The sequence below is a fragment of the Scomber scombrus genome, chromosome 22 (genome assembly GCF_963691925.1).
Source record: "Scomber scombrus chromosome 22, fScoSco1.1, whole genome shotgun sequence".
NCBI classification, from domain to species: Eukaryota; Metazoa; Chordata; class Actinopteri; order Scombriformes; family Scombridae; genus Scomber; species Scomber scombrus.
In genome coordinates this window covers 8,101,394-8,115,317 of record NC_084991.1, presented here as the reverse complement: position 1 = coordinate 8,115,317, position 13,924 = coordinate 8,101,394, and the positions used below count along the sequence as shown (strand labels likewise).

General features: G+C 37.7%; 1 protein-coding gene across 2 annotated transcripts; it reads left to right on the top strand.

Moving 5' to 3' along the window:
• Positions 1-571: 571 nt before the first annotated feature.
• LOC134004538 (solute carrier organic anion transporter family member 1C1-like) lies at positions 572-13,780 on the top strand. 2 transcript variants are annotated; one of them, XM_062443852.1, is made up of 16 exons: positions 572-744; positions 921-1,015; positions 1,485-1,577; positions 3,704-3,845; positions 4,026-4,158; positions 5,272-5,396; positions 5,581-5,727; positions 6,020-6,118; positions 6,609-6,869; positions 7,997-8,161; positions 8,836-9,031; positions 9,172-9,337; positions 9,887-10,071; positions 10,374-10,438; positions 10,533-10,650; positions 10,847-13,780. In XM_062443852.1, the coding sequence occupies exons 3-16, from the start codon at positions 1,527-1,529 to the stop codon at positions 11,055-11,057; spliced, it is 2,064 nt and encodes a 687-aa protein (XP_062299836.1). In that variant the 5' UTR covers positions 572-744; positions 921-1,015; positions 1,485-1,526; the 3' UTR covers positions 11,058-13,780. The 2 variants fall into 2 exon arrangements, with proteins under 2 accessions (XP_062299836.1, XP_062299837.1); XM_062443853.1 differs by lacking the exon at positions 572-744 and having other exon boundaries at positions 860-1,015.
• The last annotated feature ends 144 nt before the right edge of the window (positions 13,781-13,924 follow it).

Below are 13,924 nucleotides of genomic sequence, written 5' to 3'. Positions count from 1 at the left end.
ACAAAAACTTGACACTAAGTGCTGAGTTAAATCACAAATTAACTCAGACATACCACTTCTGTGTGGTACTGTTGACAGTACATACTGGTGGTCTGTTGCTGCTGATCTTTAAAAATCTTCCAACTATCTGTGTGGTTAGATACCAACAGAGGTAAGCAATACATACAGTATAAATTCAATTGTGAATGCTGCAATAAAATGACCCAAAATATGAAATAAAGCTGGTAAAGACTCAGGTTGTTCAAAATCAACCACAGTGCAAATGAATGGAGCTGATGTAACTTCTGCAGCTGTAATACCACACTGTTCTCAATGTGTGGAGAATTTTAAATATGTCAGGGTCAAATCATGAGTATTCATGATGAGTCTTATTGTCTACACTGAAAGTATGATCATATTATGTGATGTGCGAACTCAGCCATTAGGACACAAGAGAGAAAGCCATTGTTAAGGACTATCAATAGGACAGGAAGGCTTTGATCAGACATGGGAAACACCCTGCCTTACAAAAGCTGGACTTCTCCAGGAGAGGAAAGCATTTCAGGCTTTGAAAACAAACTAACAGAAGCAGCAGGCTTGTAAAATAAGCTTTGGCCAGCTTCATGCTGCTGCTGTTTGTTGTGTGTTCAAAAGGACTGATACTTCGTAGGCTTATGATGTTCATAGAAGAGGATGTACAAGTGAATGCAGACTGTGAATGTCTGTGTGTTTGCATTCAGTGAACCTCTGAACCTTCCGGTGCTGGTAAGACATGCATCCTACAGGACCTTACCCAACCAGAGCAGTCACGTTTGGGTTTGTATGTGTGTGTGTGTGTGCTTGTCTGTGTGCATGAGGGTTGGAGGGCTTTTATTGACATGATCAACAAGTGCACGAGTGGCTGGGTTACTGATTACAGGTAATGTTATGTCTGTGATAAGACTCTGCTTTTAGCACAAAGTCCTGCGAGGTACAACAAGCCTTCAGCCTTTACCACATCCCTTCCATCCCTCACGGGACTACTGCAGCCTCTCAGGTAAAGTACTTTTTCTCTGTTTTTTTACTATTAACTCAGATTCAACAGATGCAGATGCACTAAGGCAAAATTGTAGTATTTAATGGTACTTTAATGCATATTGCCAGCATATTGGCTGTACTGTAACATCAGAAAACATACGTACAAAGTTAAGTTGGTAGTTAATCTTCTTAAAAGTGTATGTTCCCATTTATATGACTGCAAGTAATCATTATATCTAGGCTGTCTATGTTTTTATTGCTTATGTTAAATTGATATCCAAGTAATACGGCTAAACACACTTACAATGAAGTCTTTATCATTAACCAATTACTTTATTGGACACAAACATCTAGGGGATTGGTGAGAAGAAGAAAATATAATATATTACTATAAAAGCTTCTTTTTTTTATTTTTAAAGAAAATTAATATGTCAAATGAAAATTGTCCCAAATTCTGATATGCTCATAATCTTGGTTCCCTTCTGCAGGTGGTGTGTTTTCTACTTGATTGCATTTGTTGAACCCACATCATGAGTGTAGAGTCCAAAAAACCGAGTGAGTCTTGCTGCTCCAAGCTAAAGGTTAGTAAAGTCTTATCCTTTAAAGGGATACAAGGATTTCCCATTTGTGTTGAGGTGCTTAATCTATTCTTAGCAGAACACCCAAAAACTAATTAACCCAAACCTATAATTGTGCCAAGTTTGAAAATATTGCAAAACTGCTTTCTTTGTATTTGTCTAGGTTTGACCTGTCTATCAGTATTATCTGTGCCACATAAATACCTGATGAGGCAGTAAAACTAGGAAAAGCTTACTTTTTTCCTTGACCAGATAAAACTTTGAGACTTTGACACCAAATATGACTTTGAGTCAATGAAAAGCATGTTGTATCATGGTCAATGGAAGGGGGGGAAACAAGAGTAGAGTTTTATGAGTGTAAGGGTGGATAAAGCACAAGTTAATCACAGACAAGTGCTCCTTAGTGATTATTAACATGGTGACAATCAGTAAAGTGGTTGCAACGACCATTCTTTGACCCATTTAAGAGTTGTTGTCAATTTTGTCAATATGGCAACACAATTTATTACATGCTTTCCGAAAAGGGAAAGGAAATTAAAAACCTTTTAAAAATACATTTTGTTTACTTTTGCAGCTGTAAATAATAGTCAAGTAGTTGAAGTTACCAAAATGTATTAACAGAGTTGACTATGACCTACAGCCCAGACAGAATCCCTTCAATCTTTAACCATTTATGTGGCAAGAATATGGCTGCACACAAGCGGGATTTACTGGCAAAACCAATTCACTCCAAAGCAAAAACAAACACATTTTTATATCATTACTTATTAAATCCCAAAGACTTAAATTGAAGGTTTCACTAAATGTTGCCTCCAGAAATTCCACACAGGAAAGGTTGTGTCTTGGTATTAATTTCTTTTCCCCTCCATATTTGACTCAGACATTTAACAACATGTATTCTGTATACCCAATCATTTCCATCTTTGTCCATTACCAACATTATGTGGAAATGATTTTACAAACATTTATGTCTGTGCATGTCATCATTCATATCACATTTAGAGCTGCTCTAAATTTAGATACACACTTTATAGTTAATTGACTGAGTCCTGGCCCCTCAAATGGGTCACACCAGTCAAGTTTTGTTCCCAAATGGTACACATGTAATTTATAATGATGGCACATTTACCGCTCTTCTCAGTTAATGTAAAACTATGGCTCTATGATTTCAGACTGAATTGACAACTGCTGCTAGGAAATTTTAGTGATAGCTAACTAGACAATTTAGCCATTATTAGATCAGTGAGTTGGTTGGACACACCGACTTGTTTTCAGCCGACCCATTTAAAACAATAAAAATGTAAAAATGGTCTTAAATATGCATTTGATGGCTACATACATGGAATTGTACTAAAAGACTGAGGCTAAAGCTGGATATCCAAAGCAGAAAGTCATTCACATCAGTTGATGATGCATGTAGAAGACCGAGCAATAAACTGTGCTGCACTTGTATTGCAGTGTTGAGCTAGGTATTTCTAGCTCTATACTGTTTGGTTGCATACCTTACATTTTGTTCATATTTTCAAACATTTTTCTTTACAAGAGAAAAGGCTTTTAGATAAGCACTATGTGTTAGCAAACATAATGCTATCTTGGATAATGCTGGCTGCGGTAGTAGTGTAAATTCATTGGAACAGAGTTTAAACTGATAGCTTGTAGGACCAGCTTCCATACAGTGGGAGGGGTAATCATGTTAGCCTGATATGCTAGCAGGTGCAACCTCTGTTAAAGGAGATATACACACAGTTTAATCAATTTCTTACACTTGTTTACTCTTGTTTTGGTGGTTTAGGCAAGGGTAGTGAAAAGGACACCACCCTCCAGATTCTTTAAAAGCTGAGTATTACTTTTACTAGGGCCCCATGCAAACTTCTGCAGCAGATGGAGAACTCTGAAGCTTGATAGGCCTGCCATGTGGAATTACAGCTTCTAAGCTATGATTGGACAATCGTTAATCAAGAGAGGGATTTAGCTCAATGATCAATTGCTTTATTCTGATTTAAATCTCACCCTAAATGAGAAATAGTCTGAGTGAAAACCCTTAGGCTAATCAAATCAAGCATTGCCTTTGTGTACTTGTTTTATTTGGGAACTCCCTCATCAAATGTCTTGTTATGTGTGTTTTCCAGCTCTTCCTGGCTTCTCTGGCATTTGTATTCTTTGCCAAAGCCTTTGGTGGAGCTTATATGAAAAGCTCCATCACTCAGATTGAGAGGCGCTTTGATATCCCGAGTTCCCTCATTGGAGTCATAGATGGCAGTTTTGAAATGGGTATGTACAGTTTTTTAAAGATACTGGTTGGTTATTTTTTAAGCTACATCAATGTATTCAAAAAGAAAAAGAAAAGAAAATCTCAAATATTGAGAGAAGAATTTTAGATGTATGAAGCAGGTGATGAATAGACTGTTCTGTTCATATTTATTCAGTAATTTAAAAAATAATTCTCCTCAGGCAACCTGCTGGTGATTGCTTTTGTGAGCTACTTTGGTGCTAAGCTCCATCGTCCCCGACTGATTGCTATCGGCTGTGTGATCATGAGTGCTGGATCATTTCTGATAGCCCTGCCTCACTTCTTCCAAGGCCTGTCAGTACACACTTTCTTTTATATTCTAACTATTCAACTTTAACATATTTAACACTGGGATCTTCTTAATGTATATACATCTTGCAGAAACAATTCACAGCATTGATTAGAATCATATTTATTCAAACTTATTGGAACAAACTGATCACAATGGGCAGAGCCAAAGAACTGCTGTTACTCTGGGTATATAATATTAGACTGAAGAATGAATGTTCAAGTGAATGACTGGATTAACCTTTACCTAACCTGTGTGTACTGCATTGCCACCATGTACCCATTTAGTACATTGCACACACAAAACTATAAAATTTAGCTTCATTATATGAAGATTACCAGAAAATAACCTGCTGAGATAATACTACATAGCGTCAGGTTTTCTGTCTCTCAGTTACTTCATGGTGGTTTAAATTCAACTTTATAGTACCAATATGTACCATGTAAGCACAACATAAATTAAAAGTAAAATGCTCAAAACCAGGATTTGAAACAAGGCCCCTCTTCAGTAACCACCAAAAGATGAAGTAATAATGCAATGCATACCTTAGTTGATATTGTGCTTTAGTGGGGCAGATTCTTTAAAAAACTTTAAGTTAATTAAATTCCTGCAAACCAAGTGATGCACAGTAAATCTAGGGCTTTTGTGGCCCCAGGAGTGTGGGGCCCCTTTGGAGATCAAAACTCCAAGTAAACTTGTAGTATATAGAACAACTTTACTGTGTGGGGCCACTTTGCCCAGATCTTGATCCAGCCTTGAATATGCATTTCATTGGCTGTTTTTAAAAGTAGTTAGTTATCAAGACACTGTGTTTTTGTCATGTTTTCCTTGACTCTGTCTGCTTCTTGCCCACACTAAGCTCCAGCTAGACTGAGCTGTGATCCCAAATTTGAATTGCTTGGTTCCAAAACTTTTCTGTCTTCAATCCAGAAACTGACTGATGCAATTATAGTCAAATATAAACATAGTCCACATGTCATGTGTAGGTCACAGGATTTGGGGGGGTTGAATGATTCCTTTCTAGATGCATTATAAACTATTTGTCAAAATAACTTCAAGCTGGTTTCCTTTATTGTGTAAAAAGAAATGAGGCTCTTACTCATTTAAATGTTTTTCAGGTATAAATATGAGACGAGTATGTCTCACAACACTGGTGCCAACAGCACTGATAGCATCCTTCCCTGTCTGTCCAACAACACCATGATTGATGCAGATGAGACACCTGATTTAGTTTCAAGAGCAGGTACATGGCAGATACATCCACTGCATCAGACACTGCAATGATTGTCACTATGATATAAATGTCAACTTATCAATCAGTTGTCCATATTATTATGATACCAAATCAAATTATAAAGGTTATTCTCCAGAAAAATAAGTCAATATACATTGTAACCTCCTGCTCTAACACCAGTTTCTCTCCTCAGCTTGCGAAAAGGCAGCTGGCTCGTCCATGTGGATTTATGTATTCCTGGGAAACATGTTGCGTGGAATTGGAGAGACTCCCATCATGCCTCTTGGAGTGTCCTACCTGGATGACTTCTCCAGAGAGGAGAACACTCCTTTCTATTTGGGTTAGTTACTTTTTACTTCTTATCGTCTTAGTCTATTTCTGTGTTAGTTATTTTATATATTATGCTCCTTCTTGACAAAATCAGTGTTTTAATGTTCAGCTTCATTACATTCCATTTGCTAGAAACACTTGATTTAACCACATCAATCACGCCAATCAGCCTCTTAATGTCTAAATGTCGCAGCTATGTTTTTTATTGTTCTCCATTCAATCATCTGCTCTTCTAGATAATACTGGATTATTTTCGCTATACTAGAGTATTCATATTTCTTCTTCTATTTCTGTTTTTCTAGCTTGCATCCACACAGTGGGAATCTTAGGACCCATGTTTGGCTTCATGCTCGGGTCCTTCCTTGCCAAGGTCTACGTTGACATTGGATTTGTGGATTTAGGTACAGACTTCTAAATATCAGAGCAAGAAGTGTGAACGTTGGGAATTAATCCTGCACAACAGGCATGCAATAATTTAGCTAGTTTTGCGTAAAACGTTCATCTTCATTTATTAAGGTAGTTGCTATTGATTGATAAGATAATGATCGATCAAGTGGCAGTGTGCAGACCTATCACACACTCTCCCTTCTGTCAGACCAATTAAACCTTCTTCCCTTTAAACATCCATGGCAAAACAGTTTGTCATCGAGTTAGTAAAAGTCTTCCAGAGTTTATTGGGTTACCTAACATGTTAACCTGTTGACATAGTAGGACGAGGTCACTGTTTACGGCAGGGATTAGGGCTGTTGACAATCTCTGAGAAAGAGGACTAAATGCTAATGTTTAACCTATTACATCGAAAAAAGGATAGAGGTTACCAATGAAAGTCCAGTAAACTCAATATGTCATGCCCTTCATAACCTGCTATCTTCACCCATCTCCCTCTCCTAGAAAGTGTGACCATTAACCATAGAGACTCTCGTTGGGTGGGGGCCTGGTGGCTGGGATTCATAGTGACGGGCACAGTGATCCTGCTGTCGAGTATCCCTTTCTGGTTCCTTCCGAAGTCTCTGCCAAAGCAGGGGCAGGAGCAGAGCCAAAATAAAGGCACAGAGCTCGCCACAGTACCAGAACAGGAGAATTTCCTGCAAGAGGAAAACCAGGATCAGGAGGACAAAGATAAGCCAGTTTCATTCCAGGAGCTGGCTAAAGGTACCACACAACCTGAGCTTCTATAAGACACCATCCTTTAATTTTAGTCAAGCGTGATGCTGACACACAAATCCAACATTTAAGTACAGGTCATCATATAAGACTTGAAAACATCCCACAATGCTTATGATGTTTTATAGTCTTTATCTACAATGAGCAGAGAAAGAATAACAATGCAAGGCCTAAACCTTTATCTGAACTATTACATGTTAAACGCCAACAAATGTGTCCCTGGACAAACAGTTTAAAGGGTTTAATGATTAACCAGTTAAGACTCAGACAAATCAAAGCCCAGACAGTAACCCTGAATCCTGAACTTAATGTAACCGATCACCATGCAATCTGGGCAAGAGTTGAATGACACATCTGGACAGACTGAACATGTGGGAGCAGATACAGCTAAGGTTCAGTCATGCCACAGTGCAGTGCAATGACACATTATGTCACACTAACATAATAGGGTCTCCAAAATGTTCACTTTTGTAAATACTTCTTATTTTGAGATTTTATTTCCAAAAAGCAGCAAAAAGATAGAGAGAAAAAAAATGTTTAGAACAAAAAAGAATAGTAATATAAAGGAATATGAACAGTATGTAGGTTATCTAATATAGTTGTTTAATGTGTGTAGACTTAAGCAGGTAGATAATGTGCATAAGGTGAAAATTACTGCAGTGAAGCAATTAAATTATTTGATTAATGTTAGTTTAATTTAGATAAATACATATAAGCATAATGAATATATAATGTGCATTATGCATTGTAAATGTATGTAGATACACTATAACTATGTATAAATAATATGGAATTAAATGTTTTTCAACATTATGTTCATAAAAATAGATACATTCATCCTCAAGGCAAGGCAAGGCAAGGCAAGGCAGCTTTATTTATATAGCGCATTTCATACCCAGGGGCAACTCAATGTGCTTTACATAATAACAACATTTGACAATAACAACTGGAAGCAAAAAAACAATCAACAATGATTCTAGTTTGTTAACAGAATACTATTAAAATAAGTTATTTAGATCTAATGCATTTTGACATTATTCCAGGAGTCACTGTGTATTTCTGTAAACACCCTTTAAATGAATGCTGATATGTACATACCATTTGTTCCTCTCCAGACTTCATTCCATCTCTGAGGAGACTCTTCAAGAACAGTATCTTCATACTGATGATCCTCACTTACCTGGTGGCTGTGAACGGCTTCATTGGCATGATCACCTTCAAGCCGAAGTATTTGGAGCAAATCTATGGCCAGTCTGCCTCCAAGGCCATTTTCCTCATAGGTACGGAGCAATAACTTATCTGCATTCACTCTGAATTCACTGCACTCTGCTGCCCGAGGCAACTGAAACAATGATATTATTAAAGGGAAGTGTGATGGAAAGAGATAAAGTTGACTTGAAATATTCACACTAAAGTAGCCCACTGAGGGGCTCTCCTTGTGTGTGTGTGTGTGTGTGTGTGTGTGTGTGTGTGTGTGTGTGTGTGTGTGTGTGCGTGTGCGTGTGTATGTGAAGTAGCACCTAAAGCTATTTATGCACTTTTTATGACTGTTTACCAGCGCTAGCTACTGTTATTGTTGGAATATTGATATTTTGGAGTCACTGTTCTATAATTTATGAAGTATAACATCAAAACAACAATGATGCTCTGTTTAACAGTCATCCATTTTTGCTTATTTGACTTTCTCACAACATAGCTTTTTGGTTGGATATGATTACAGATTACAGATAAATTATCAATTAACAGAGCACAAAGTAACAGATTAAGTTAAAAATAATTAGCAAAAGAAATTAAATATGGTTGAAATAGTTTCTGTTAAAACAGTTGATGTACATTATGGCATTTGCTTTGTTTTTATTATGTTACAGTATGTCATAAAATTGGCATCAGTAGGACATTCCAGTGTATTGATCCATGTCATCCACCAATTCACCCCATTCATTTATTAATCCAGGTATACTGAACCTGCCAGCTGTAGCTTTGGGCATCATCACCGGAGGTTTTGTGCTGAAGCGTTTCAAGCTAGGCATCATCGGGGCAGCAAGGGTGTCAATCACCGCCTCTCTCGGCTCTTTTTGTCTGCTTTGCGTTCAGGTCTTCATCCGCTGTGAAAATACAGAGGTGGCTGGTCTCACTGTCTCATACCAGGGGTGAGTAGCAAGCAAACCATCCTTGTACATGGGTGTAGAAGTTAGTGAAGGAGCGGATGCCTTGTTAAGTTTCTTGTCACTATGTCTGAATTGATTGTGTTTATTGAGGTGGTGTTTCTTTTCATATCTGTGTGCATCAGGGTTCATGAAGTGTCCTACAACCAACAGACTTTGCTGTCACAGTGCAACACGGGCTGCTCCTGCTCAATGAAGCACTGGGACCCAGTATGTGCCTACAATGGCATGACGTACGCCTCTCCATGCCTGGCTGGCTGCCATACTTCCTCTGGCATTGGCAAGGAAATGGTATGCAATGGTTTGATTTCTCCAGAGAGTAATATAGAACAGATAGTTTCACAGCCAGCTAAAAGGCAAACAGAAACACTTGAAGACACTGTGAAAAATGAGTTCTTCCTATGTGTAATTTCATGTGCAGAAATTTAGCAGAGACCAAGCATACATTTCCCACAAATTTCTTGTATTCTTTTTGTTGCTCACCTCATTTCAAGAGGTTACATTTATAGCAAAGCTACGTTTGACACCTTCATGCTTCTGTTTTAAGCACAGATACCAATTTCTGCACAGAAGGGAGCATCAAAAGACAAAATGCAATTGAATTGGACAGACAAAAAGGCTCATAGTGTCGGGTTGATATACTGTAGGTGTAAATTCCTATTAGCGACTCATAGATGCTGCCATACTGAAAACTGCTACTTTTATGTCGCATCCATGGTTTTTCCAGATGATGGCAGAAGAGTAAAGAGTAGGGGGTTTCTCAAAGCAGGAAATGTGAAACACACACTTGCAGCAATGACTGTAAAATTGGTTATTCCCATCTTTTCTCTGGTTCTTCAGGTGTTTCATAACTGTTCCTGTGTTGGGGAGATGATGAGTCCAGCCATGAACATGTCTGCAGTGCTGGGCCAGTGCCCCAGGAAGAGCGACTGTGATCACATATTCAAAATCTACATGGCTTTGTCTGTAGTGGGCTCCTTCATATCTGCCTGCGGAGGCACGCCAGGATACATCGTACTGCTCAGGTCAGATAGACTGAAGCTGAAGGGGTTAATGCTTCAGCTCCCTTCTTTAACGGCTGGCTATAACGATGCAGAGTCTCATTGATTTTCTATATACTGATTTTATGTCATTATAATCTTTTGAAAGGTGTCAGCAGGCACACAACGATTTTATTTTATAGTAATGTAAATATTCACCATGCTTATGGGTCTTGGGTCTTTGCTTTAAGAAAATGTATTGCTTCTATACTTCGCTTGAAGAACTGTTTGTGTGTTTTAAGCTAATATGAACGTCTAATATTATGACTTTTTGGTCAATGTTCTAGGTCCATACAGCAAGACCTGAAATCTTTGGCTTTGGGAATGCAGACACTGATAGTAAGAACTCTGGGTGAGTATAACATTAGATTTTTAAATATACAGTTGTTTTTAATGTATATTGCATGTGTTTATATGTGTGCACCTATGCCTTTGTGTGTGTGCAGGTGGGATCCCTCCTCCTATATATTTCGGAGCACTGATTGATCGGACATGTTTGAAGTGGGGCACCAAGCAGTGTGGAGGTCAAGGAGCATGTAGACTCTACGATGCTGATAAATTTAGGTACAGTGAAACCAGACTTATTTTCTTGCTAGAATATCCATTCAATAATATCTCAAGCAGACAGAAGATCTGTTTTAAACATGTAAAATGTATCTGGACTCAAAAAGGGTTTTGAGAAATAGAAGATTAGAACTTAGAATGATTAAGGAATTCTCTCTAAACACCTCTTTCTATAAACTAATGATTGTATTTGCAGGATGACATTCATGGGGCTGATTACTGGACTCTACTTCCTAGCCAACGTGCTGTGGGGATTTCTCTATTTCAAAATTGTCAAAAGACAGAAGAAGTTGGCTCTGAGGAATCAGGCCAAAGAAAATGGACTGGAGGGTAACGGAGTCAATGGACACGCCAATATCAACATTGCCAAGAACACAGAAGACACAGATAAGGAGAGCACTATTTAAGATGTTTTGTAGTGCAGGTGACAGACACAGATTTTCAATAGCATACATACTGTACTGCATATATACTGGACCAAATGTGGTAACGGTACAGTGTCAGCATTCTTTGATCAAGCAGTATGCCTCTTTTTTTTAACGCAGATATAGTGTGGCCAAAAGATGGTGTCATATCAAATCATATGAAATGACAAATAATCCTTATCAGAGGAAAAATGTTTTAGAGGAACAGAACAAAAACTCATTTTTAGCTCTACTTCTAGAGTACCAAAATAGTCAACACAGTGGGACATTAAATGTGCTGTGTTGGAGTGGGAAGAGTGCCTGAGCAGAGACACAGTTCACACAAGAAATATTTCATGTCAGAGGAAGTGAGAAGAAAATATGTCAGATATCTGGAGAACAGTTGGCTTGTCAGCTTGTGCGCACCATTTATACTTCAACAGAATTAGCTCAGGTAACAGTCGTGTCTCGTCTACCGGATTCACATTAACATTTGGCAAACGTACACAGTAAATAGTTTTAAATGCTAGTACAAGACAACTGTAGTGTCTATGGATAGAGATGCAGTAGCATCACTTAATAGAATGAAGTATTGATCATGTTTTTCTTAGTTATTTACAGTGTTCTATAATGTTTTGTAATGAAGATGAAGATAATGAAGAGAGAAAGCCAACATAATTGTTTTCATTGACTGACTGTAATGAGGACATTGAGGGTGGCTATGGTGTATATTTAGAGTGTGTTAGAGTTTAACGTCAGAAGCACAGTGTGAGTTTACACATGACCAGCAAATGAATCAACTGAAATAACATTAGAGGGAAATCAGACTATGATTTATAAAGGGATAATTAGAAAAGTAAATCGTTATGTGCTACTACAACTGGGATAAGTAGGACTGCCAGAGATTTGACTTTTGTAAAAATCTGGCTTTTTTGTTGCAAGAAAGACCCAAACTAAAATATGAGATACTGTAGATGGTACCTTTGGCAGCAGTAGTGCTTTGCTCCTTCTACTCAGAGTGTGTGTCTGTAGATCAGCAGATTCATTGTTGATTGACTCTGTGATTGCTGCAGGCCGATCCAGACAGTGAAAGTAGCACAAGCCTTCTCAGTAGATAAAAGCAGTCATCGATAAACATAGATTGGACGAATCCATAATACTTGACATTGTGTCTGTGTCTCTGAGCACTATATTCATGCAGATGCAAAGGAGTTGGGGTTGACCTTTTTTGGTAGTTCGCACCTCCAAGCAAATCTGCTTTGCTATGAGGTCAGTGCTATGAGTAAAGGAATAGTGGGGGATTTTGGAAAATACACTTACTTGCATACTTGTTAGAAAGTTAGATGTGGTTAACTTAGCTCAGCTTAGCATAAACACTAGAAACAGGGGTGAACAGCTAGCCAGCTTGACTCTGTCCAAGGAAAACAAAATCTACTTAGTAGCACCAATAAAGCTGACTAACACATCATATCTCCTTTCTTAAACTGTAAAAACGTCATGCTGTGGGTTTTATATGGTGTTATATACCAGGCTATGTCTTGGCCTTGGCCTTGGTCTTAGAAATATATTGTATACAAGATATATAGTGTTAATTAGAGAGCTTTTATGTTACCTTTGTTCAGAGCAATGCTAGCTGTTTCCCTCTGGTTTTAGCCATTATGCTAAAATACCTTAACCCGCTGCTTCTAATTTACTGAACCAACAACAACGTGGTAACAATTTCCTGACCTAACTCTCGGCAAGCAAGGAAATTTTTTTTTTTTTTCACGACACCTGCAAAAAATGTTAAGTTTAAAACCAAAATGTTGGAAAAAAATAATAATCTAAAGTGTATCTTACTACATTTATGTAGTAGTAGCCCAACCTCACATTGGACATTATTGTCCTCCACAGTAAACATAGTGATTATGATCTCAGGGTTCCCTGAAATTTGAATTTGTCTTTAAATTGATTATAATTTGCCCTTGGAGCCAACAGAGTGCTTTATGTAAATATTTGAATTGCATTTTATTTGTGCTTTGGGACTCTGCACCTCTGTCACTTGGGAAGGGAATCTTGCCTTTCAGAGTATTTTCTAGCGATCTTATCAGTTTATTACCTTGCATTCTTGCCGGTGACACACATTTTTTATGATGTATATTGGGGCAAGGAGGGATATAAAGGGGTCAAGGAGTCTGAAGTAGGTGGAAGGTAAGCCAGGCTTCGTTTAAGCTACAAAACTGCTTCATTTCACCAAGTTACATGTCAGGTTTGGTGACAGGCAACTTTGACTCTGGCTGTCATTATCCACTCAACATGTGACATGCCTGACATTGTAGACACCTTGTTACATCACATCATTTTACACAAACACTGAAGGTCATGAACATTCATATAAGCCTCTGACTCATTGGTGTTTGTCTGTAAAAGTTCACTATAGTTTGAACAGCGGACTAAGAGTCAGACGAGTGTCACTCAAACTTGATTGTACCATACTTTACTTTGTTATACACTGTATACTGTGTTCATGATTAAATCTATCATCACTCAATATACATATATATATATATATATATATATATAGAAATACTGTTGATAATGAGAATTTATATATTGAGTCCGATATGTTTGTACTGTGTCCATTTTTTTGTTGTACCATCATTTCTACCTTTTTTTTTTTATTTTTTACAATTTTGTTGATTGTCCTTGAAGCATCATGTTAGCATTAAAGATACATTTTCAGAATATTTCTTTCAAATTGCATCTTTAAAGACTATTTTTATAACATGTTCTATTGAGGTCTGTCATTATGAATGTAACAAAAGTCTATAAAAGTCTATATTTATAACCCTAACCCTAACCCTAACCCTAACCCTTACACAGGACCTTTC